The sequence below is a fragment of the Lacerta agilis genome, chromosome 17 (genome assembly GCF_009819535.1).
Source record: "Lacerta agilis isolate rLacAgi1 chromosome 17, rLacAgi1.pri, whole genome shotgun sequence".
NCBI lineage: Eukaryota > Metazoa > Chordata > Lepidosauria > Squamata > Lacertidae > Lacerta > Lacerta agilis.
The window spans coordinates 36,554,037-36,579,992 of NC_046328.1; the positions used below are offsets into that span (position 1 = coordinate 36,554,037).

The following is a 25,956-nucleotide window of genomic DNA, read 5'->3' on the forward strand; positions in this document are numbered from 1 at the left end:
GGAGAAGCAGCTTTGGGTTGTGGGGTCGCAGAAAGAACCTTCCGGCGTAGAGAGGGATCCGGCACGCCGGAAAGGGGTCCCGGCTTACCAGTATCCGAGAGGAGATCGACCCACTAGGCGGAAAGCTGGAATCCTCAACGAATATGAGCGATTTCTGGCACAAGCTGGGTTGCTGCGTCGTAGAGAAATCGCGGCAGGTGGGTTTTCCTGCGTCTCTCGGTCCAGGAGCAGAGAACAGGAGGCCGGAGGTCTGAATTCGGCCCTTTGGGCTGATTTTTCCTGCCCTTGGAATGCTCCAGTGCAGGGAAATGTTTTTATTACGTTTTTAGATGCAGTGGTGGGGACCCAGGTGGCGCTGTGGGTTAAACCACAGAGTCTAGGGCTTGCTGATCAGAAGGTCGGCGGTTCGAATCCCTGCCACGGGGTGAGCTCCCGTTGCTCGGAGTCCCAGCTCCTGCCCACCTAGCAGTTCGAAAGCACGTCAAAGTGCAAGTAGATAATAGGGACCGCTCCGGCGGGAAGGTAAAGGGCATTTCCATGCACTGCTCTGGTTCGCCAGAAGCGGCTTAGTCATGCTGGCCACATAACCCGGAAGCTGTCTGCGGACAAACGCTGGCTCCCTCGGCCTATAGAGCGAGATGAGCGCCGCAACCCCAGAGTCGGACACGACTGGACCTGATGGTCAGGGGTCCCTTTACCTTTACCTTTACCTTTAGATGCAGCGGTAACTCGGTTTTCAAGCGTCTCGGAAGCCGAACGTTTCGGTTTTCGAACGCCGAAAACCCAGAAGTAATTGCTTCCGTTTTCGAACACGCCTCGGAAGTCGAACGGCTTCCGCTGCGCGTTTCCCCATAATTGAACTTGCAGCCAGCTCTTTGCGCCTTGGTTTTCAAACGTTTCGGAAGTCGAACGGTCTTCCGGAATGGATTACGTTCGAGAACTGAGGTTACCACTGTATGCTGTAAGCTGCCCAGAGTGGCTGGGGAAGCCTATCCAGATGGGCAGGATATAAATATTATTCATTCATTCATTCTCCCTCTGGGAACTGTAGCTCTGGGAGGGGAATGGCGGGGAACAGTCGCCTGGCAACTCTTTACACCTGTAACAAACTACAGTTCCCAGAATCCTTTGGGGGGAAGCCTCGACCGTTTAGGGTGGTATCAGGGTACATTGAATGTACAGTCCGACAGTAGCTTGAGATAATGAGCGTTTTTCTTACTAACATGCTGCCAAAGTTTCCTGCAGCTGTTACTTGGAAGGGTCCTGCTGTTTTCTCCTGTTTCTGTGGTATAAGGTATACCTTGACAGCTTCCAGCAAAACGTAGAAAGGCAATAAGACATCGAACATTAAAAACCATCTCTTAAATCACATAGAGATTTTCGGTAATTAATCACTAACAGGTCTAATGATAAATAAACAGAAATCACCCTCATCCGACAATCTGCTTCCGATAGCTCAGTCGGCAGAGCACGAGACTCTTAATCCTGGGGTCGTTGGTTCAAGGCCCCCATTGGCAAAAGATTCCTGCATTGCAGGGGGTTGGACTGGATGACCCTTGGGGTGCCCTCCAACTCTACAGTTCCATGACACTTGTCTCAGAGGCAGCAATGCTTCTGAATAACAGTTGCTGGAATCCGCAGGAGGGCAGAGGGCTCTTGTGCTCAGGTCCTGTTTGCGGTTTTCCAACAGGGATCTGGTTGGCTACTCTAAGAACCGGATGCTGTACTAGAGGTGAGGCCCCTTTGGCCTGATTCAGCAGCCAGGATCTTTTAGTGTTCCTGTGGAACCTCCAGCTCCAGAGGCAGTCTATCCAGATTTCCAGGTTCTTAGGGGCATTTGGCCTCTGTGGGAACAAGGGGCGGGGGGGCTGGACTCAATGGACCCGTTTCTGTGTTTCCTCGACTCCGGTGGTGATGTTTTCCTTCCGCCCTGTTCCTCCGCTCTCCCCTTGCAGCCGAAAGAAGACCCGGCGGAGAATCGACCGCAGCATGATAGGGGAGCCCATGATTTCGTCCACCTGACACACATCGGGTCCGGAGACATGGCGAACGAGGGTCTTCCCATGGTAAGCCTCTGGTGGTCTCTTTCTTCCCCGGGGTTCGGTTTTGGTTCAGATCCACAAACAGGAAGGAGTTGGGCGTTTCCACGCAGCAGATACAAACCTTTCCCACCCGCTGATAAAAGCATCTTGGTTGGCGAGGTCTAAAGAAGATGTGATTCTTTCCTATTATTATTATTATTATTATTATTATTATTATTATTATGTGTTTCTGGGTTTACCCCCAAGCCTGCTGATAACCCCAAAGCCTTCTTTGTAGATAATGATGCTGTTTCGGCTACACGAGCGGCAGTGGGTGAGATCGCAGCACATTGCTGAACTTCGGAACTCCCTGCCACATGAGGCAAGAGATAGCCACCAACTTGGACAGCTTTAAAAAGAGGATTGGACAAAATCAGGGAGGAGGAGAAAAGCTATCAGTGACTAGTGGGTTCTCCCTCCACTGTTGGAGGCAGGAAATGCTTCTGAATCATTTCTGTTGCTGGGAATCCCCATGCTGCGCCTGATCGAGGGCTTCGCTGGCGGCCCCGAGAACAGGATACAGGACCAAATGAGCTCCTTTTTTTGCCTGATCTAGCAGGGCTCTTCCTCCTGCTCTTGTGGAGCCTCCAGATCCAGTGGCAGTCTATCTAGATTCCTGAAGGGCATTTGGCCCCTGTGAGAGAGCAGGATGCTGGAGTAGGGGTGCTCCACTTTCACCCGATCCATCAGCTGGCCTCTCCTTATGCCCTCAAAAGTGCAAATAGAACCTGCCGGGCTGCGAATTGGCTTCCATGGGTAGGCAAACGAAGGCCCGGGGGGCCGGATCCGGCCCAGTCACCTTCTAAATCCGGCCCAGACCGTCCGCGGGCCAGATTTAGAAGGTAACTGGGCAGGATCCGGCCCGCGGACGGTCTGGGAATCAGCGTGTTTTTACATGAGTAGAATGTGTGCTTTTATTTAAAATGCATCTCTGGGTTATTTGCGGGGCATAGGAATTCGTTCATATATATTTTTTCCAAAATATAGTCCAGCCCCCCACAAGGTCTGAGAGACAGTGGACCGGACCCCTGCTGAAAAAGGTTGCTGACCGCTGGCTCCCCTACTGTGGTTCTGTGTGGGGAAACTTTTTATAATTATTTTATAATAATAAAATATAATAAAAATTTTACATTTTCTTCAAGGAAGAGGGCTTCACCTTTCCTTTTTTTTAAAAAAATTAAATAAATCTTTATTGTTATAATAAAATTACAAATAACACTAAAAGACAGTTAACAAACATCAAACACTCAGAACAAGACAAAACAAAACAAAACAAGGAACAGGAAAAGAAAGAAACATCTACATATTATACATAACTTGCGGACGATTCCAAATCTTCACAAAAAATTAAAAATGACTTCCAATTAATCTCGCTGTAAGAAACTCTTTTTCCCCCTACATTATCTCACATTTATTCAATTTTGTTTTTATTCTTTTTTATCTCTTAATTTACTCTATCTTGGTTTTTCACCAGGTTCAGACTAGTTCTGCCATAAGGAAACTACCTACTCCATTATTCACCAAATACTCCTTAAAGAGTTTCCATTTTTATGGACTTTTTGTCCCATTTCTCCTCTTATACTTCCGGTGCTCTTCGCTAGTTGTAAAGGGCTTCACCTTTCCAAACCAGGATGTTTTCCCCATGGCTGCTGTGATCCCAGTAATTATCAACTCCACCACGATTGCTAAAGTCATGTGCATTTTTCGGAAAGGGTTTAAAAAACAAAAAACCCACTTAGCAATGGCAGGAAGTGGATTTTAGGTTCTGTGGGGAAAGAAAGGTTTGCCCTCGCCTGCCCTCTAGTGGCTGTTTGAGGGTGACAGCCAAGCAGGCCTCCTTTCTATTTTGGTTTTGTAAAGTTTCTATTATTATTATTATTATTATTATTATTATTATTATTATTATTATTATTTAACAGAGATAAATGTAAAGTACTACACTTGGGCAAAAAAAAATGCAAGGCACAAATACAGGATGGGTGACACCTGGCTTGAGAGCAGTACATGTGAAAAGGATCTAGGAGTCTTGGTAGACCACAAACTTGACATGAGTCAACAGTGTGATGCAGCAGCTAAAAAAGCCAATGCAATTCTGGGCTGCGTCAATAGGAGTATAGCGTCTAGATCAAGGGAAGTAATAGTACCACTGTATTCCGCTCTGGTCAGACCTCACCTGCAATACTGTGTCCAGTTCTGGGCACCCCAGTTCAAGAAGGATACTGACAAGCTGGAACAGGTCCAGAGGAGGGCAACCAAAATGGACAAAGGCTTGGAAACGATGCCTTATGAGGAACGGCTTAGGGAGCTGGGTATGTTTAGCCTGGAGAAGAGAAGGTTAAGGGGTGATATGATAGCCGTGTTCAAATATATAAAGGGATGTCATGTAGAGGAGGGAGAAAGGTTGTTTTCTGCTGCTCCAGAGAAGCGGACACAGGGCAATGGATTCAAACTACAAGAAAGAAGATTCCACCTAAACATTAGGAAGAACTTCCTGACAGTAAGAGCTGTTGGACAGTGGAATTTGCTGCCAAGGAGTGTGGTGGAGTCTCCTTCTTTGGAGGTCTTTAAGCGGAGGCTTGACAGCCATCTGTCAGGAATGCTTTGATGGTGTTTCCTGCTTGGCAGGGGGTTGGACTGGATGGCCCTTGTCGTTTTATAATGTATATAAACCAGAGAGAGCAGTTGCAGCCGCAGGTGCAAATCTAAAGATGAAAAACAAAACTGTAAATCAGGCATGTAGAATGAATTCAGTTGCACACGGATTTAAAAAAAACCAAAATCCATGTACAGTAGAGACTTATCTACATTCACAGATGATCAAGTCTGGTTCCAGGCTTGTGATGTGGACTGGTTTAGCTGTAAAGGAAGGCCAAATCATATTTAAAGTGTCTGGAGCTTCCGGTACTTGTCAATATCTCAAATCTTGCATAATTTGCTCCATTATACTGATATTGCAAAGCGAGCGATGCCAAGTGTGAAATTCTGGGATGTTTTCCGTTGAGTTGCAATTACTAGCCCATCTGCCAATGTCATATATAAGGCCAGTTCTTTTGACAATATAACCTACCTTGGTATCATGAGAAATATTTGGCAGCATTAATTTTGGACAACAAACCCTCGTTTCATTAGTATTTTTTAAAATATATATATATATATACATTTTTCCATTACAAATTTTCACATTCCATTCAATTTACTCATGCAATCAGAATCATCGACTTCCCTTCCCCTTCTGTGGTTCTGTATATATACCCATTAGGGCTGCATTTTTAAATTGCTCCATAAATTCCATTGTTCTCCTTCCGCATCATATCTTTATATACTCTATAAACTGCTAAAGTTTAACCTGTTAACATTATTCTTCAAATGTTCTGCAAACGTTCTCCTCTCTTCTTTAAATACTCCCATCTTCCTGATTTTTTGGAAATTGTTCAGCTTTTTTTTTAAAGGAAAGTTGTTGAGCTTTTTTTAAGGACAAGAATCCAGACACATGGCAAACCTCATAATATCTAACATTTGTGCCATAAAGGATAAGCTGTGCCAAGCTGATTGCAACACCTCCAACAATGAGGTGAGGTGGAAGAGGACGTTTTTGGCATTTGCCAAGGAACAGAGAGCCTTCCTTATTAATCTTTTTTTTCTTCCTTCCTCCTTATTAATCATGATCGAAAGCTGCAGCAGACAGATTTTGACAGTTTCTGAACCCGAGGGCTGGCAGAGTCCGGGCTTGCCACAGCCTGCCCTCTCCTTTTGCAAACATGCCTCTGTGTGCTCCTGGGCTTCGCTCTTCCTCGACCGGCTGGCGCTCAGAGTCTTGTGTTTCAAAAGGGAGATCCGAACGGCAGCCGGACGCCACGCCCTTGCTTCTCCAGCTGAGATAGCGCCGGGCCAAAAACCATCCCTGTCGTCGCCATCCCGACCTCTTCGCCCCCACTGCCGGATTTACGTATAAGCTAAACAAGTTATAGCTTAGGGCCCCGCTCTCTTGGGGGCCCCCAAAAAAATTAAAGGGGAAAAAAACCTGGATGTGCATTTCCAAAATATAAGATAAAAAACAAATAAAATAAAACCCACATACAGCAACAGTGTTTTGTGTTGTGTAGGCTCCTGGGATCAAGGGGGAGCATAGGGGGTGGGCCGCCCCGTGTACCGTGGGGGGGGGTGACACTCGGGATGGGCCCCCGCCCCCACGATCGGCGCCTCCAAACCCTCGCTGGGCCGGTTTTTACAGCAGCCGCTTTTTTCGGCGCTGGCCGGGCCTGCGGAGCCGCGGCATGGAGGCGAGGGGTGGGCCAGCGAGGAGGGCGCCCCTCCTCGCTGGCCCACCCCTCACCTCCATGCCACGGCTCCGCTCAGGGAGCCCAGCGCTGAAAAAAGCCCTGAAAGGGGAAAAAAGGGAAGCAAACCCTTGCTACCCTTCCCCCCCCCCCCGTTTCAGCGGCTTTTTTTGGTGCGAGGGGCGGGCCAGCAAGGAGGGGTGTCACGCTTGTCACTGGCATGATGCCCCTCCTCGCTGGCCCGCCCCTCACCTCCAGGCCGCACCCGACGTGCGTCGTGACGTCACAACGCACAAATTGTGCCCCGCCCCCAGGGGGGTGCCTCTGTGCCGCCGCGGCCCGGGCAGTGAAGAGGCTTCCTCCACCACTGCCTGGGATGTAAGTCACAGGCCCCCGCCTGCTCCCTAAAATATCACAGGTTTGCTCCTTTCTATATATAGGGTGCCTACATTCTGCATGTGTAAGTGGCTTGAGATACCTATTAGGTCCATCAATTACCATATAGCATATGTTCAACACAAAAAACAGCGAGGATTTGTTGTTGACAAAGGGCAGCTGGACATAGAAAGGGCCCCATTACCTTTAGTAGCTCAGTGCCTCATCAAACCTAAATCTGGCCCTGTAAATCACACACACCCCATTCCAATTAGCCTGCAAGGTCGCCAAACCCCACCCGTGCCCGCTTGGCTGCTGCGATCGGTAGAACGGGCACTCCTAGTGATGTTAAATTCACAAGAAGGGAACCCAAAGATGATCCAGTCCAACCCCCTGCGATGCAGGAATCCTGACAGATGGGCCACCCAACCTCTGCTTGAAAAAGGAGGGCCTGCCACCTTCCAAGCTGTTTTGTTCCACCACCAAACAGCCTTTTGCCTTCCAAAAGCTCTTCCTGATGCTTCGTCCTAACCTCAATCTCTTTCTCTCTCTTCCATCAGACGGGGGCAATGCATGAGATGAGATCCAAATGCGGCCGAGATCGACAGTGGAGCAGCTCCCACGTTTTGTAGCTCTGTGGGATTTCCCCCGCTTCCTTCTCCATGTAAGTGCCTTGCTAGGTACGAAAATCCCTTCCCTTTTTTTTAATATAAAAAAGTTCCCCATCTGATCATTAAGGACTAGCTGCTTGTTCTGCTGTAGAGGCAGGGATCCTGGCTCTCTTCCCAAGGTTTGAGCTGTAGTCCCTGTGGCAATGTTCAGGGAGGCAGGAGAGGATATATTGTTTATTAAAATCCTTGCGCTAGCAAGTTCTATAACAGGCATCCCCAACCTTTGGCCCTACAGAAAAGAGGTCATGCAAGCGCTAAGCAGAATCCAAGGCAGCAGTAATCTGGCTGCTACGTTTTGGACTAGTTGGACTTGCTGTGCCGTCTTCAAGGGCAGCACCAGAAAATGTGCATTGCAGCAGTCCAACCTGAAGTTTACTAGGGCATGGAGAGTGGAGGTCCAGTCACCTATGTCCGAAAGGGGCCTCCGGTAACCGTGTTGGGTCCAGGAGCACCCCCAGGCTACGAGACTGCAGCTTCCAGGGGTGTCGAGAACAGATCATCTCCCCACCTTCTGGACCCGGAAACTCAGGAAGATCTCCCTAAAAATCCGTACATACAAACATTTACAGGCAGATCCGCACCATACATCCAAAGCAAACCCAATGTTCCTTTATACCAGGCATCCCCAAACTTTGGCCCTCCAGATGTTTTGGACTACAATTCCCATCATCCCTGACCGCTGGTCCTGTTAGCTAGGGATCATAGGAGTTGTAGGCCAAAATGTTTGGAGGGCCGCAAGTTGGGGATGCCTGTTCTATAACTTAGCAGAGTTTTACATTCCCCTTTTAAACGCACAGCAGATAGCTGGTTGCAGGCTTGTTTAAGCCTCTCAATATTAGGTTCCTGGTAAGTCCCCTTTATATCCCTCTTAAAAGAATAAACACGCCACAATCTTGTGTAAGGTTTACTCACACCATCAGTTCACAGCCGGTTCCCTGAAGGCAGACTTAGTTACAAATATGTACATATGGATCTACCCCATATGGGGGGTTAATCCCAGTGACTGCAGGCTGGCAGTCACTGCAGTTCATAAGACGAAAGGAAGATGGAAAGGAGGGAGGGGGGCTGCGTGGCTTGTGCTTTTGTTACCTGCACAGGTAAGGTCACGCCCACCTCCAGTCACGTGCAAAAGGAAGGATGCTCCAGCCCAGGAGGAAACAGGAAGTTTTTGACTGGCTGGAACAAACATTCCCTTTGCATGTCCACTCTAGGAAAACAAGGAATGTTGTACTTGACTGCTACCTAATGTTTCACATGCCACTTTCCCCACTGCCTGGAGAGCTTAATCGCTGTTTTCTAAGTAGGGAATGTAATTGCTCATTCTGATCTTTTTTCTTCTCGCAGGTCCCGGGCAAATTAACGAATTGAGAAAACCCAAAGAAAGAAATAAGTATGTAAACAACCCTCGCTCGATTGACCTGCTCAGATCCTGTCGAGGCAGGTCAGCGAAGCTCAGAACGCACCAAACGCCCTTCGTAACTTATGCAAACTGGTTCCAAACGTCCCGAAATCGGATCGGATTTTCTTTTCCCAAAGAGCGTCAGCAACAAACGCAGCAGCTTATTCCGCCGCTAATTTTCGCAGATTTGCATAGAAAGAGGTTGGGCTGAATCCAACACTCCCTTCGCTGCCGCTTCCTCTCTCTGTTCTCTCCCCCCCCCAAAAAAAAATGCAGAAGCATCTCTGGACTGTCAGTCTCTCATGCCGTCCTTCGTTTCGTGGCTGCCGCATTTTGCTTTTTCACAACTTTGCAAGGAATCGGGGCGGGCGTTTGAGGGAGATTGGCGCCCGGGGCTTCAGCAAGCATCTTCGTCTGCGAACATGCCATCCATTTAAAGCACATTCAAAGCCTCTTCCACCCACCCACCCACACCCAGGCAAATCATTCTGGGAACTGTAGTTTGCTATGGGCGCTGGGAATTGTAGCGTTGTAGGGGGTAAACTACAGTTCTCGGGGTACGTGTGCTTTAAATGTATAATGTGCGTGCCATTTTGCTTCATTTTTTTTTTAAAAAAAGTGCATTCTGTTTCATTCCCCCACCCCCCAAAATCTGGAGAGGAACTTGTCGTAACTCTTGGGTTTTTTTTTACATGGAAGTATAATCACTGGATTTTTGGGCGTTTTCTGGGGAGGGGGAGAAGGATCGATCTTTCCACGAGGCACAGTTTTTTTTAAAGAGCAGGGGGCAGAGTGGCACCCTGCAGGAATCTCCCCTGTGAAAGCCTTGCTGAAATGACTGGGAGGCCCGCGAGAGTGTGGTTAGTGACGTTACAGGCGCTAGCCAGTCGGCACCTTCCACAATTGGCCAGCGTTTGCTCCTGCTCCTGAAGACCTCTCCTCTGTGCCAGTCACTAAAAGATGGGGTGTGGCCTCTTTTGGGTTTCCTGCGGCAAAGCATGCCACACACAGGGCGGCCTCTGCACGTTGCACTTCCTTTACCAGAGACGAGAGAACAAACACGGAAGATGGAGAGGATCCGGCCCGGACGATGGCAGGCTCTTGTCGCCTCTTTGGCCGCAAAGCATCGTGGAGGGAGAAAATCTCTGCATCGCATCAAGGCAATTTTGGAACTTCCTTTTATATATATATAAAATTTGCATTATCCCTGTTAAAAGCACACAGCTGGGCAAAGTTCTTCATTCTGTTGGGGGTAGGGACATTTCACTTGGGCTGCAGGAGCCTTGATCCCCAGTTCTTCCCGTCGAACCATGAACGTGGGGCTCTAGAGGTGCTCGGACTACAACTCCCAGCAGCCCCAGCATGACCCGTGAGGGAATTATGGGAGTTGTAGTCCGGCAATTTGAGGTGGGTGGCAGATGTTTCCCTGCCCCCCCCCCATTTCTGGAAGCACCTCTCTCTGACCCCGTGAAATTCTCTGCAGAAACATCCCCCATCTGATCACTAATCCTGGCTCTCCTCCCTAGGGGTGGAAAACCTCAGGCCAAATCTGCCCCCCCCCCCAGGCTCCTCTCTTTGGCCCTCGGAACTTTCCCTAGGCCACGCCCCTCTCCCCAGGCCACGCCCCTTCTCCGTCCCTCCTTCGCATCCCTGGCTGGGATCCGTCCCTGAACTCTGACGGGGACACAGAGAGGACTTTGTGAAAATGTGCAGCCCACTGCACAAAAGCGAAAATTATATTCCTTGCTTGTGCCCACTTTTCTCCCTGGCACTGCCCACAGCTGGCATGCTGCATCACTTCAGAATTAATCATTCTGACTGAATGGGGTTTCCCGAGAGGAGGAGAAACTCTTGAGGTGGGGGGTGGGGGTGGGAATGGCACTTCTCCAGGCCTGGAGGGGCTGGTGTTGGGGGGAGCGTTTCAGATTTCAAGTTTCTAGGCCTCATGATTCTCTGGCACCGGGTGGTGGATCATTCCCACCCACATTCTTTCTCTCTCATTATTAGCAGGGGCGTTGCAGAAAATATGAAGCCAGCGAGGCTGAACTCTGGAATCGCTTTCGGGTTCCACTGCAAAAAATAAAAAATAAAAGGCCACATCTTTGTTTGTTAAAGGAAAAAAAATTATGCTTAGCTTTCCTGAGCAATGCCAGTTTTGTTGTCTGTTGATAATCCCCCCCCCCAAAAAAAAACCCTCTTTGCTTTTCCACATTAAGGTAAAGGAAGACTTCCATCCATTTGCTCATCACAGGACAGGTTTGAAATATATCAGAGGTTGTCTTCGTTTCTGTGTGCTGGCCAAGAATATTTTCCCCCGCAGGGAAGTGGCAGCTGTCTTGTTCCTGCCATTTTACCACCTTTAAAAAAAAAAAGTTTAAAAACGCAGGAGGGTGAGATTCAGCTAAATCAAGCTCAGAGTATACGTATTGAAATGCTCCCTTGATTTCCCTGGGTCTCCTTTCAGTACGACTTAGTTTGATGTCACCCAGAGGCAGCTGGGAATTTACATTTAGACCCCAGGGGTGAGGAGCCTCCATCTTGGAGGCCAAAAGCGGCCCCCCAACCCCACTGCCTGGCCACCAGAACCATCTGCAGGCCACGCCCCCTCTCCCCAGGCCACACCCCTCATTGGCTCTCCTTCACCCCATCCTGGAGCATCCTGTTCCTGATTCGAACTCGGATCCTGCCTCCTGCTTGCGTGGACGTAGGGTGGAAGCTAACTTACTGCACAGAGGCAACGTTTACACTCCTTACTCAGTCCACTTTCCCCCCTGGCACCTTCGAGCTGAAGAAAGCCTCCAGCCTTGCCAGGAACTGTTCCTTTCGCTCCAAATTAATCTCAAATCTCTTATCATCTCCTGAAGGAAACCGGCTTAGAAATGCAGCTATGCTCCGATGCGCCTGTATTCCTGCTCCCCGTTAACTTTGGAGCCCCCCCCCCACCTTCGAACCCCAACTCGTCGCCCTGCCCCCAAATATTTCTGGCGCAACCGAGACCGACCACACCAAACGGGAGATTTTCACAGCTTGCGAATGAAGTCGGCTCTGACTCTAGCGCCACCTACTGTTGGCCTCCTGCCCCGATCACCGCTTTGCCCGATGTCAGAGCCGGCCCCATCTCACTCCCCAAAGCTTTTGAAACCACCTCTCCCCTCTGCGATTTTAATGGGTCAAACTGCTTAAAAGTTTCGCCCCGGCAGGGCTGGCGTCGAAACAAATCGCTTTTGGGAAAGAATAGCTGGACTATTCGGGTGTATACTTGTTTGCTGAGAACATGTTCTCTCTTCTTCTTTTTTTGTAAACAAGGAAATTTATTGTGCGGGGGGGGGGGAGGGAGACCAAGATGTCTAAATATAACGAGGAAGCTTCCTAAAAGAGTATTTTTTTTAAAAAAAGGGGGGGAGCAGCAATCTGCGCACAGAAATTTCCCTGGTGTGGATGCAACAATCTGGTGTGTCTGATCGGCGGGAAGTTTGGGCTGGTGGGGTAGAAGACGGCTGGTGTAGATTGCTTATTTTCCTTCGCCTCTGAAAATGTTTTTGTCCCCCCCCCCCTCCAACTTGCGACCTGTTCTGGAGAGTGTAATGTATGCTTGAAAAATTAAAAAAAAAGGTCAAAAGATGGTCGGGATCTGTGTCTTGGATGGCAGGAGGAGGGAGAAAATGACCAATCCCGTCCACTCCTCTTCTTAAGAGACTTTCCCTTGAGGTTTTTGCCCTGCAATAATTCATTATTATATGAAGTTCGGGCTCCAGAGATGATGGGCCCAGCTGCTGTTCTTAGAGGGCCTTCAACTCTACGGTGCACATCACAGATTTAAAACACATTTGGTGCACATTTCTCCCTGGTCCAGGAATCCTGGGAACTGTAGTTCAGCCCCTCGCAGAGCTACAGTTCCCAGCACCCTTAAAACAACAATTCCCAGGATTCTTGGGTGGAAGCAGGGTGCATTAAATGTGCTTTCAAGGTATGGCATGGATGTGACCCAATCGCACCTGGCAGATTGTCTTCCATCTGTGAATTGGTCCATGTTTATGAGATTCCTGCATTGCAGGGGGGGTTGGACTGGATGACCCCAGGGGGTCCCTTCCAACTCCACACTTCTTTGATTCCCTGAACAGAAAAAGAGGCGCATCTTAAGCATTTTCCGGAACCCATTTAATGAAGGTGCCAAGCACACATCTCTGGGAAGGGAGATCCACACCTTTGGGGCCACTGCAGAGAAGACCCCGTCTTGGGTCACAACCCCCCGAACTTCTGAGGGTGGTGGAACTACCAAGAGGGCCCCCTCTGCCAATCTGAACACCTAGTTGGTCCATAGGGGAGGAGGTGGCATTTCAGATATTTGGGACCTAAGTTGCTTACAGAAAAGAGGTCATGAAAGCGCTAAGCAGAAACCCAGGCAGCAGTAATCTGGCTGCTATGTTTTGGACTAGTTGGAATTCCTGTGCCATCTTCAAGGGCAGCACCAGAAAAAGTGCATTGCAGCAGTCCAACCTGAAGTTTACCAGGGCGTGGAGTGTGGAGGTCCAGTCACCTATGTCCGAAAGGGGCCTCCGGTAACCGTGTTGGGTCCAGGAGCACCCCCTGGCTACGAGCCTGCACCTTCCAGGGGTGTCCAGAACAGATCATCTCCCCAACTGCTGGACCCAGAAACTCAGGAAGATCTCCCTAAAAATCCGTACAGTTTGGAAAGGTTCAGACTGCATACAAACGTTTACAGGCAGATCCGCACCATACATCCAAAGCAAACCCAATGTTCCTTTATAGCAGGCATCCCCAAACTTTTGCCGTCCAGATGTTTTAATAATAATAATAATAAATTTTTATTTATACCCCGCCCTTCCCAGCCAAAAACCGGGCTCAGGGTGGCTAACACTAATTAAAATCACAGCAAAAACATAAACACAATCAATTTAAAATAACAGATTAAAATACAAATTTAAAAATTAAATATAAAATTTCAATTTTATAAAAATTCAATCCAATTATATTTCAAATTATATTTCAAAAATTCAATTCAATTATAAAAAATCAATTTTGGACTACAATTCCCATCATCCCTGACCACTGGTCCTGTTAGCTAAGGATCATGGGAGTTGTAGGCCAAAATATTTGGAGGACCGCAGTTTGGGGGTGCCTGCTTTATAGCATGGGACATTCCCCTCCCCAAAGAATTCTGGGAGCTGTCTGTCAACAACAGGAATGGTAGCTCAGTGAGCAAGGAACTACAGTTCCCAGGATCCTTTGCGGGAAACCACGTGCTCTGAAAGTACAGTGCAAGCCTTTATCTTGGGAATGGTCGTGCAAACTTTGGTAACGATATCTTAAGAGGTCTCGGGATGCGTAGCAAGGAGACAAACAACTTTTTTCAAAATACATAGATGCAGTCCTGTACCGGAGGGATTGGTGGGTGGCGCTGTGGGTTAAACCACAGAGCCTAGGGCTTGCCGATCAGAAGGTTGGCAGTTCGAATCCCTGCAACAGGGTGAGCTCCCGTTGCTTGGTCCTTGCTCCTGCCAACCTAGCAGTTCAAAAGCATGTCAAAGTGCAAGTAGATAAATAGGTACCGCTCCAGCGGGAAGGTAAACGGCATTTCTGTGCGCTGCTCTGGTTCGCCAGAAGCGGCTTAGTCATGCTGGTCACATGACCCGGAAGCTGTATGCCGGCTCCCTTGGCCAGTAAAGCGAGATGAGCGCCGCAACCCCAGAGTTGGACACGACTGGATCTTATGGTCAGGGGTCCCTTTACCTTTAATGGGGGGATATCTGTGCCCTCCTCCCCAGACACTGCAGGATTCCTACCTCCCATCCTGGCCTCAGCATTCAGTGTGCCTATTGGTCAGCAATGAGAATGATGGGCATTGTAAGGCCATCAATATCTGGAGGCCACAAGTCACCAGTCCATGCCCCGGTCTGTCTAAACCAGAGAGAAACAGAACACGGAAACCTACTCTGGAATCAGCGTTTTTTATTCAGCTGCTCTCAGCAGCAGGGGGCGCTCCATAGGAAGGCGGAGGAGACCCCAAAAGAATTATCAAAACCCCTTTCTTTCCGACACGGAATGTTTAGGGTGCCGCATCAGTCCCTGGCACAACCTCCTTCGCCCTGCCCATCCTCCAGGCTCGCTTTGTTGCCAATTCGAAAGCAGTTCTGGCAAATTAAGGGCGTTTGCTTTTGGGTGGAAGAGCAAAGAGCGAGATCCCATGTTTCCTCGAAGGCCCTGCTCAGGGCGATGCTCAGCGATTGCCGCAGCTGCTTGGCCTTCACTGTTTGCGCCTCGCCTTCGGGTTCTGAAGTGTGAAACGGGAAAGCAAAGAGGATTAAAATGCAAGAGGAGAACACATGCCGCGCACATTCGTGGGAGTCTACAAGCTTCCCGAGATGTTGCTGGGAGGGTCAATCAACTCTGACAGTTGTTTGAACGACACCAGAGGCAAGGCGGGTAAGATGTGACCCTACAGAAGAGAATAAAAAAATAAAATAATTCCTTCCAGCAGCACCTTAGAGAGCAACCAAGTTTGTTTTTGGTATGAGCTTTCGTGTGCATGCACACTTCTTCAGATACACTGAAACAGAAGTCACCAGACCCTTATATATAGCGAGAGGGTGGGGAGGAGTATTACTCAGAAGGTGTGGTGGGAATGGGGGATTGGCGGATAGGTGTGGTAAACCTGTTGGCTGTTAACGACTGCAATTGGTCTTACAGGAAAAAGCAAGGGGTGAGATGGCTAAAAATAGCTTTGTCATGTATAATGAGTTGCTGAATTGCAACTAATTACCAAACTTAAAACCATGGAGAGACCTGGTCTGAATAGAGACATTGGATTCTTATCTCATTACACATTACAAAGCTATTTTTAACCTCCTCACCCCTTGCTTTTTCCGGTAAGACCAATTGCAGTCATTAACAGTCCACAGGTTTTCCACACCTATCAGCTGATCACCCATTCCCACCACCCTTCTGAGTAATACCCCTCCCCACTCTCTCGCTATATTTAAGGATCTGGTGACTTCCGTTTCAGTGTATCTGAAGAAGTGTGCACGCACACGAAAGCTCATACCAAGAACAAACTTAGTTGGTCTCTAAGGTGCTACTGGAAGGAATTATTTTTATTTTTGTTTTGACTATGGCAGACCAACACGGCTACCTACCTGTAACTGGACCTACAGAAGAGGTTATTAAACAGTACATGGCATGGAAAGTTTGGAGAGAGAAAAGGTTTTCTCCCTCTTGCATGATGCTAGAATTCAGGGGCATCCGTGGAAGGTAAACGTTGGAAGATTCAGAACAGATAAAAGGAAGGAATTCTGAACACCAGTTGCCGGAGACCACAGGAGGGGAGAGAGTTGCTCCTGAGCTTGGGTCCTGCTTGTGGGTTTACCATTGAGACATCTGTCTGGCCACTGTGAGAACAGGATGCTGGACTAGATAGGCCTCCTTTGGCCCTGATCCAGCAGGCTCTCGTGATCTTATGCACTATTGACCACGTTGGCCAGGTCCAAGGAGAACTGTGATCCAACATCACCTGAACCTAGGAACTAAGATAGACTGCCTGGAGACCTGGAGGCTCCATGAGAACATCAGAAGAGCCCTACTGGCTCAAGCCAAAGTGGAGCTGGAGGGAGCTTGGCTGAATCTTTTCGCTCCGAACTTAGCCAGGAATTTTTTCAGTGCTGGCCCAAAACATTTATCTGCCTAAAGAAAGGGTGGGATGGTGTGTTCTTGCACAACTCTAGTGGTTACTGGGATATTGGCAGAAGGTGGGCCCAGAGGTGGGCAGAGCTCCCCCCTGGGTTGGTTGTAGGGAAGAAGACCGGCAGATGGGAGGTCTGGGGTAACACCTTGCTTTAAATTAAATTAAAAAGAATCCAGGGGAGTCCACTCCCCAAGCAAGCAATGTAATTTTGACAGGAAGCGTTCCTCTGAGCACGTGCAGAGAGTTGCCGCACAGGGCCCCACTCTCGTGACCCGAAACAACAGGTCTCCACAGCTGTGGGGTTGAGAGGAAGGGCTCCCTGTGGGGATAAGCAACCTCATATAACCGACATGCTTAAGTTGAATTAATACATGAAGGGGTTAAGACCATAGAGTAAGCTGTCCAGCCAGGCTTCGCTCGCTTTGGGAGGAACTAGATAATCAAGACTTGGTTCTCCTTTAGTTTACCCGAGAAGCTTGGTGTGTAAAGAGGTCTGAGCTGGTTGCTCCAAGTTCAGGCCGCATGGCTCTTACAAGCTTCTCAAGTTCCTATGCCAATAATTTAGGAACATCCACCACTGTAACTGAGCCACGTTTTACTGCCTGTGTTTTCTGACTGATGTGTGGAAAAGCACATGAACCTGACCTTGGAAGAGTTTGTAAGTAAACCAATTTTTAACTTACCAAACATGTAAGCTTGTTAAAACGAGACGGCCCCGCCACGCTGGCTTCCAATCTGAAAAACAATAGCGACACGGCACGCAAGGAGAAAGGAATGGGGAGGGAGGAGGAAAACTCGGGGACAAATTTCTCAACCAGTTCCTATGAGTTAGGGCTGATGCAGGCACACTGGAGAAGAGAAGGTTAAGGGGTGATATGATAGCCATGTTCAAATATATAAAAGGATGTCATATAGAGGAGGGAGAAAGGTTGTTTTCTGCTGCTCCAGAGAAGCGGACACGGGGCAATGGATTCAAAGTACAAGAAAGAAGATTCCACCTAAACATGAGGAAGAACTTCCTGACAGTAAGAGCTGTTGGACAGTGGAATTTGCTGCCAAGGAGTGTGGTGGAGTCTCCTTCTTTGGAGGTCTTTAAGCGGAGGCTTGACAGCCATCTGTCAGGAATGCTTGGATGGTGTTTCCTGCTTGGCAGGGGGTTGGACTGGATGGCCCTTGGGGTCTCTTCCAACTCTAGGATTCTATGTGGTCTTTTTTTCCATGCTAAGGGAAGAGGGGAACATGGGAAAGAACTCAGAAAGGCATATTTCTATGCTTTATTTTGCTGCATGTTTTATGGTTTTAAATCTCTGCTTGCCCCCAAACCTAGATCTTGGCATCCAGGCAACCCTTTATTTATACACCTATTTTTCCTTGCACCCACAGAGAAGAAAGCCCACCACGGGCCCTTCTAGTCCAGCATCCCGTTCTCCCAATGGCCAACTCAATCCCTGTTCTGGGAAGCGCTCAAGCAAGACCTGAGCGCTACAGCAGCTCTCCCCTGCAGCGGCTCCCAGCAGTGGGTATTAAGAAACATCATAGAGCATAGCCGCCAACGGCCTTTACCAACCAGCAAGTGCGCCTGCATCAGCCCTAACTCATAGGAACTGGTTGAGAAATCTGTCCCTGAGTTTTCCTCCTCCCTCCCCATTCCTTTCTCCTTGTGTGCCGTGTCGCTATTGTTTTTCAGATTGGACGCCAGCGTGGCGGGGCCATCTCATTTTAACAAATTGTATGCAAGCCACTCTGGGGGAGCCTTTGGGCCACAGAGCAGGGATGCGCCAATGCTCTGAATGAATAAACAAAACGGGGAGCACATTATGCGGCGCCTTGGCCCCACCTGCTGCGGCGGGAAGGTGTCCTTGATGCTCTTCCAGAGGTCCCTGAGTCCATTGTGGACCTGGGTCCAGAAGTCCTTCCTCTTGTGCTCCTTGTCCTGATTGATGTCCTGCAGTGCGCACATGTGCATGGGTCCCTGGCCGCACGCCACCGCCGAGAGGTTGCACTGGCCCTGCTGGCACTGGCAGGCCTGGTAGTTGCACACCTCCCTCTCGAAGCGCAGGATGTCGTACTGAGCCGGGTCCAGGTGGACGCCAGACTGCGAGTACGTGATGTCTCGCACCCGGGACATGCTCCCCGCGGCGCAGTTGCAGTGCCACGGGCTCCACTCCTTCCAGGCGTAGCGGGTGTCGCCCACGACGAGGACTGTCTCCTTTTCTGGCGAGGTCTCCCCGCCGATTGTGACGGAGACCGCCACCAGGGGCGGCGGCCCCGTGGTCGTCTGTGTCTCGTTGCTGCTGCTGTCAGTGTAGCCTGCCGCCACCGTCGCCTTGGCGGCCTCGGGGATCAGGGCCAGCAGGTGCGGCGGTGCCCCCATCTGGGTCGTGTCCTCGATTTCGTCACTCAGGCCTGGCCCGGCCGCCAACCAGCCCCACAGGCAGAGCGTCAGCACCACAGTGGCGCCCTGTAGGGCCATGGAGGGGTTAACTGCTGTTTCCGAACTCAGGCAGGGACAGCGCCCGGAGGTCTTGTTCTGGTCGGGCTGGGAAGGGGAGGAAGGGGGCGTGGCCGGACCGTCGTTGGGGCGGGGCCTCACTAGGCAACCCGCTCAGAACTCTGGGGGAGAACAAAGGAAGGGCGGAACTCTGGGGAAGGACAATAGGCAGGATTTATGAAAATGGGGTGGGATTGAAGGCAGAGCGATATTGGAGCAAATTAGGAGTCACAACCAGGTTCTTTTGAATATTGGGTCAATTGCATGAGTGTTCGTTCATTCATTCATTCATTCACTGATTTGCTTATTCATTCATTCATTCACTGATTTGCTTATTCATTCATTCATTCACTGATTTGCTTATTCATTCATTCATTCACTCACTCACTGATTTGCTTATTTATTGCCAACCCTTCACCGTATGTTCCCAGGGTGCATTACAGCATCAAGACACATTGTGAAAAACTGTTTAAAACATCATACAATAATGTTGTTGTTGATTAATCGTTCAGTTGTGTCTGACTCTTCGTGACCCCATGGACCAGAGCACGCCAGGCACTCCTGTCTTCCACTGACTCCTGCAGTTTGGTCAGACTCATGTTGGTAGCCTCGAGAACACTGTCCAACCACCTCGTCCTCTGTCATCCCCTTCTCCTTGTGCCCTCCATCTTTCCCAACATCAGGGTCTTTTCCAGGGAGGCTTCTCTTCTCATGAGGTGGCCAAAGTAATCTCAGCTTCAGGATCTGTCCTTCCAGTGAGCACTCAGGCCTGATTTCTTTAAGGATGGATAGGTTTGATCTTTTTGCAGTCCATGGGACTCTCAAGAGAGTCTCCTCCAGCACCATAATTCAAAAGCATCAATTCTTCGGCGATCAGCCTTCTTTATGGTCCAGCTCTCACTTCCGTACATCACTACTGGGAAAATAATAATGTGTGTCCTAAAAGCATACCTCAAGTCTCAGGGTAAAGAGTTGCCTCCTCAGCACTCTCACATTACATGTGTGAGAGAGTGTGTCTTCCTATATACATAGAAATGTAAGGCTGTCGTCACGCATCAAAAACCCTGGATTTGCAGGAAGTCAGGGTGGGGGAATGGGAACGAAAGAGAAGGCGGGTTTTAAACAACAGCAGAGGTTTGCACAATGAAGAGATGGAGGGGTGCTGAGGGGCTGGGAGGTTGAGAGAGGGGGTCGGCAAGGGGGCAGGGGGGTTGCTGGAGGGGGTGCGGGTAGAGCGGGTTAGCGAGCATTGTAAGCTGGGCCAGCAGCCCCTAGTGTGTGTGGCAGGATAGATAGATAGATAGATAGATAGATATGATTTATGGATCTTGGGCTAACCACTGTCTCTCAGCCTAACCTACCTCACAGGGTTGTTGTGAGGATCAATAACAGAGGCGGGCACCAACATTTCCTCCTTGGAAGAAAGGTGAAGTTAAATTTAAAGCAAATTTTAAAAATAGATAAGTGAGCTGCCGTTTACCCGGTTTACATTTCTGAGCGGAAAGGAAGCTTAATCTATATGTTGCAGGTAAATATGCATGCATACCTTTACATAAAGAAAAGAAAGCCAGTTTTTGCTCACCCAGTATTTTATTCCTGGAATGCACAAACCATTTCCTGTCGACCTTTTCAGTTGAAAGTTTTGGAGGTAGCTTTTTCATTCTGAAGGAGGAGCACTGAAGACTCAACGTCCCATTTGGGGCTTTTGTTAATATCAATTTATTTACAAATGTACAAGTTATGCCCAGGAGAGTCGGCAAGCACCAGGTCAGGTGGGTTCACCTGGGTCCCCCAAACCAAGCAGCATGTTTTTGTGAACCCCTAACACACACCCCCAAAAAACCCCACTTCTCTCTCTCGTTTTTGGGCCATCCAGCTGCAAAATAATCCCGTTCCAAAACTGTCTCTCCTCAGCCTTTCCCCCAGGTATGCTTATTGAAAGCTAGTAGCCTGCGGCTCAGAAAAGCCACCGGCCATTCATTTAGCGAGCAAAAGTTTCCAGCCGTTTCAGCCCTTTTATAAGAATTAAATAAAAATTGGAATTAAATAGGAATGACCTCAGCAGCAAGCCGAGAGCAGATCAGCAACCCAAAGCTTTCCTGAACAGAACTTTAGGTTGAATGCTTGGTTGCAGCTTTGCACTCTGTGTGCGCTCAGAGACACTGGGCCGCATTCAGTGCCAGTCCTGCGCAGAGTTAGACCCTGCAGTACACAGAATCTGTCTCCTTTTCGAATTCAGGTGCTGAACAAAAGTCTCGGTAAGTTTCATTTCCTTTTAACCTCTTTAAAGAAATGTTTTTTAAAGTGGGGGGAATGTTTGAGAAGCAGGATCAGGTCGCAGTTTCTAAGAGGGTCTCAGCGACGGGGGGGGGGGGGGAGGAAGGAGGCACCTTGTGAGTGTGTGTGTGCTTGTCAGCATTTGATAAATAAAAAAGATAAAACACCGTCGTAAGGTGCTAATTAATCCAGCCAGCTTCATCTATGTCTCGTTAGCTCCGGGAACTGACCCTGTCTTGCTCTAGCCTGGAAGAGATGGAGGGAAAGGGAACAGAAAGGACTGTCAGACATGCAAATATTAATTCGAACAAGGCTGCAAACTCATCACACACACACACACTGCAAAAACGCCATACACATTGAAAGCATTTCGCTTCCTCCAAAGAATCCCGGGAACCGTAGTCTGTTCAGGGTGCTGTAGTGCAGAGAGGGGTAAACAACAGTTCCCAGGATTCCTTGGGGGAATCAATGCGCTTGAATGCATGGTGTGTACACAGCTTAAGGAGATAAATTATTTCTCTTCTTCCTCCCTTAGGTCCACCCCTCAGTACAGTAACCCCATTGCTTTGTGGGACTGGACATTGTTGGGGGTAATATGGGTCAGATTTCCCTGCAGAAAGAGGACACTGGAGCTGCAACAGAATGCCGCAGCAGGGAGGGCTTCCCTTTAGGGTGCCCACCGCGCCCTTTAGCAGAACACTCCGTTCCATCCTTCAGTTTTTCTGACAGCCAACAGAGCTGAGCGTTAGGAGATCCAAGACAGGTTTGTTTGTTTTTTTAAGGATTTCATGCAGTGCAGAGTTAATCTATGGAACTCGCTCCTGCAGGAGGCACTTAGGGCCGCAAACCTAGAAGCCTCTGAAAGAGGATAGGGCTTTGAAAGATGGCGGAGGGGAGGGCAATCGATGGCTGCTAGCCACGATGGCTGCGCTCTGCCTCCAAGGCTGGTGGCAGCAATGCTTCTGAATATCCGTTGCTGGAAACCGCGAGAGGGGAGAGTTGCTCTTGGGCTCCGCTTGCTGGTTTCACACAGGTGTGTGCTTGGCCAACGTGAGAAAAGGATGCTGGACTGGATGGGCCATTGCCCTGATCCAGCATCCTTATGGAACCTCCAGGTGCAGAGGCAGTCTATCTGGATTCCTTGGTTCTTTGGGGCATTTGTCCACTAAGAGAGCAAGATTATGGAGAAAAAAGGCCCCGTTTTGTCCTAATCCACCTGCAGAGCTCCTCTTACATCCTTATGGAACCTCCAGCTGCAGAGGCAATCTATCTGGATTCCGTGGTTCTTTGGGGCATTTGTCCACTAAGAGAGCAAGATTATGGAGAAAAAAGGCCCCGTTTTGTCCTGAGCCACCTGCAGAGCTCCTCTTACATCCTTATGGAACCTCCAGCTGCAGAGGCAATCTATCTGGATTCCGTGGTTCTTTGGGGCATTTATCCACTAAGAGAGCAAGATTATGGAGAAAAGGGCCCCGTTTTGTCCTGAGCCACCTGCAGAGCTCCTCTTACATCCTTATGGAACCTCCAGCTGCAGAGGCAATCTATCTGGATTCCGTGGTTCTTTGGGGCATTTGTCCACGAAGAGAGCAAGATTATGGAGAAAAAGGCCCCGTTTTGTCCTGAGCCACCTGCAGAGCTCCTCTTACATCCTTATGGAACCTCCAGCTGCAGAGGCAATCTATCTGGATTCCGTGGTTCTTTGGGGCATTTATCCACTAAGAGAGCAAGATTATGGAGAAAAGGGCCCCGTTTTGTCCTAATCCATCTGCAGAGCTCCTCTTACATCCTTATGGAACCTCCAGCTACAGAGGCAATCTATCTGGATTCTGTGGTTCTTTGGGGCATTTGTCCACAAAGATTATGGAGAAAAAGGCCCCGTTTTGTCCTGATCCACCCGCAGAGCTCCTCTTACATTCTTATGGAACCTCCAGGTCCAGAGGCAGTCTATCTCGATTCCTAGGTCCTTAGGGGCCTTTGGCCACCATGAAGACAGGACGCTGGACTAGGTGGGCCTCCAGCCCTTCTTAAGCTCTTTTATCCCCTCGGTCGCTCACCCACCCAACTTTGCTTTTAGGCATGGTGGTGATGTAACCACCTGCCAAAGGAACAAGCCGCCCCCCTCTTTCCGCTGCCTCCTCATGGACCCAGGTGAGGACGGAGGAAGTGGGAGCACCAGGTACTCACCGGTGGACGCAGTCCGGGATATGGACCTGCTCCAGAGGGATCAGGTGGCCCAGTTCCTCCAGGCTGTCCACAAACTGCACCTTCCGGCTGAACTTGGAGCTGGAGAGAGAGAGAGGGTGCAAGAAAGAGAAGTTAAAGGGGCAGGAGCGAGGCAGCAGGAAATCACACTGAGCAAGCTAGAGTTAACTCTTGGTTAGCAAAACAGGATCGGCACCGGAGTGTCAGGCCTAAGGAGCGCAGCGACTCGTTTCCGGCAGGTCTTGCCCCCATGAAGCAGTTGCCGAGACTGAAGGTCCTCTCCAGGGTGTTTTCCAAAGCAATCTGAGACTACGCCGGCATGTCTGCTTTTGCTCCTCTCGCTTCATGCCTCTCCTGGTCCTGGGAGACCAGGAGAGAGGGGAGCTTGTCGCAGCCAGAGGGAGAGACACCCATGACTCTTCACCAGCCAGACTCATCTCTGCTTCTTGGCCTTCTTCCGCTTCTGCCTCTGGTTCTGGACTTCTCTCTGCCACAGACTCTCCCCGCTCACTAAGCCCTGTTGCCTCTTCAGCTTCCGACACCTCCTCTTCCCCATCTTCTCCCTCTGACCACCCATCGCCGTCCCAGCACAAATCCCCAGGCTCTGGGTCTTCTTCCCTTTGGGGGTTTCCCACCTCATTCCTCCCACCATTCCTCTGAGTCCAACCAGCCCATGACAGATGGATATGTCATTGGAATTAGCAAGGCCGGCCTCGTCAAGAGGCAGAGTGCAGCAGCAGCCCAACGTCTACTTGTTTTTATTTTATTTTATTTTATTTTATTTTATTTTATTTTATTTTATTTTATTTTATTTTATTTTATTTTATTTTATTTTATTTTATTTTATTTTATTTTATTTTATTACAGTCAAGCAATACATAGATTCCAGGAAGTCCATCAGTAAGCCTCACTAATTTAGGTTCGTTGATTTTAATGGGTCTACTTTGTTGGCTGCGGTCCGCGAACCCGTCACCGAGGAAATTCCTACATAAGAACCCGTCTCCCTCATTGGGTGAAACCCACCATGCCAATATCATATTCCTTCAGCTCCACAATCCACTTTCAAAAGTCTTCCATGAAAGGGCGGTTTATTTTTGTGGGGAGGGGGGGGTAGTTTGTTGTTAAATCTGTTGTTATATTATGTTTTTTTTATTTTTATTTTTATCATTCTGTAAGCTGCCCTGTGATCCTCGGATGCAGAGTGGGATATAAATTTAATAAATAAATATTAATAAATAAATAAATTGGGGGGGTTTAGTTCATGGGTTCCATTTCACACACACACACCCCACAAAGGGACGATTTCCAATGACCAGCAGCCTGGTATTCCCATATCAGAACCAGCAAACAGATTATTTGGTTAGATTGATAAAGATACACTAGGGAAATTACAAGATGTAACCTGTTCCCTTTCCCCGACTGTCAGATGCCAGAATTGGGTGGTGTGGTGGTGAGATTTAGTAGATTTAAATGTAGTAAATAAATAAAAATGTTAATAACTGGCCAACCGACCTGATGAAAGGTCTGAACACCGCCATCAACGCTTTGATGTACCAAGTGGGATGGACGATAATCAACGTCTTCAGGTTCTTCCGGAGCCTGTCGCAAAAAAAAAGCCAAAGGAACTTAAGGCACTGTTAAACCGGTGGAACTCCCCGCCACAGGATTATCTGTTATTGGCAAATTGGCAAATGAACTTAATTTACTTTTGGCTAGCCTCTTGTGTGAAAACATGTGTTGTTGTTGTTTTAAAAAAAGAAACGGTGTTCAGTTGGCTAGATGGTGGTGCTGATAACACCAAGGTTGCAGGTTCGATCCCTATATGGAACAGTTGCATATTTCTGCTTGCAGGGGGTTGGACTAGATGACCCTCAGGGTCCCTTCCAACTCTATGATTCCATGAAGGAAAGAAATGAAAAGATTTCATTTTCCGAAAACAACAGTCTGTTTTTGCTTTTCTAAAACATCATATCGGTGTTTCGGAAATAACTCATTATTTTCTTACAAAGTCCTAGTAGCCCTTTCAAAATAAACAACGAAACACCAACACACTGTATTTCAAAGCTGTGGCACACAAATAAGAAAGAAGAAGAAAATGGACCGGAATGAAACGTAAAAGTGACCAAGTCTGTTTAAGAATTTCTGCAGCAGGAAAGAGAAATGTGTTTCCATTTTGTGTTGCGAGGGGTCAGGAGCAATAAAACCCCTGCGTTCAGAAGCCACAAATCACCAAAATGGGTCCGGCAGGCTTCCCGATCGCGCAGTTCCAAAACACTTTCACCTTCATAGCAGAGTTCAAATGCACAGCGTTCTTGAAGCGAAACCCCCTGCAATATCGTCTTTGTTAATCAGCAGTCTTTAACAAACGTACACTGACTCCTCCACTGTCAGCAAAGCAGATTTATTGCAGCGTAGCATAACTCAAAAGCCCGGAGATGAGGCGTTCATGGCTCCTCTCCGGTACAGGCAAAAACGAAAGCAACC

General features: G+C 48.7%; 3 protein-coding genes across 4 annotated transcripts in view; 1 reads left to right on the forward strand and 2 right to left on the reverse strand.

The window, feature by feature from the left end:
• The first annotated feature begins 32 nt into the window (after window positions 1–32).
• Window positions 33–9,277, forward strand: CDC42SE1 (CDC42 small effector 1). The gene is given in 5 exon segments (XM_033136334.1): window positions 33–197; window positions 1,963–2,005; window positions 2,008–2,066; window positions 7,294–7,397; window positions 8,749–9,277. Coding segments are annotated over 4 exon segments (228 nt in total). The 5' UTR covers window positions 33–143; the 3' UTR covers window positions 7,366–7,397; window positions 8,749–9,277.
• Window positions 9,278–15,068: 5,791 nt separating this feature from the next.
• On the reverse strand, window positions 15,069–18,975 carry C17H1orf56 (chromosome 17 C1orf56 homolog). Its single transcript, XM_033136257.1, has 3 exons — window positions 18,317–18,975; window positions 17,186–17,237; window positions 15,069–15,095 (listed from the first exon to the last, which is right to left on the reverse strand). The coding sequence occupies exons 1-3, from the start codon at window positions 18,973–18,975 to the stop codon at window positions 15,069–15,071; spliced, it is 738 nt and encodes a 245-aa protein (XP_032992148.1).
• Window positions 18,976–21,414: 2,439 nt separating this feature from the next.
• Window positions 21,415–25,956, reverse strand: part of BNIPL (BCL2 interacting protein like) — a 29,490-nt gene continuing 24,948 nt past the window's right edge. For both annotated transcript variants that reach the window (XM_033136315.1, XM_033136316.1), the window contains exons 8-10: window positions 24,985–25,071; window positions 23,455–23,553; window positions 21,415–21,516 (exon numbers count right to left, since the gene is read on the reverse strand). In XM_033136315.1, the coding sequence (XP_032992206.1) occupies window positions 21,483–21,516; window positions 23,455–23,553; window positions 24,985–25,071 (220 nt within the window). In that variant the 3' untranslated portion in view covers window positions 21,415–21,482. The remainder of the gene's footprint in view (window positions 21,517–23,454; window positions 23,554–24,984; window positions 25,072–25,956) is intronic.

Bases quoted from the DNA above. Each gene is read 5' to 3' on its own strand.
- C17H1orf56 (XM_033136257.1), bottom strand. From the start codon at position 18,975: ATGGCCCTACAGGGCGCCACTGTGGTGCTGACGCTCTGCCTGTGGGGC. The intron at 17,238-18,316 runs GTGCTCCCCGTT...ATTGTTTTTCAG, and splicing joins GGGCCAAGGCGCCGCATAAT to ATTGGAAGCCAGCGTGGCGG. The intron at 15,096-17,185 runs GTAAGTTAAAAA...TTCACACTTCAG, and splicing joins TTAACAAGCTTACATGTTTG to AACCCGAAGGCGAGGCGCAA.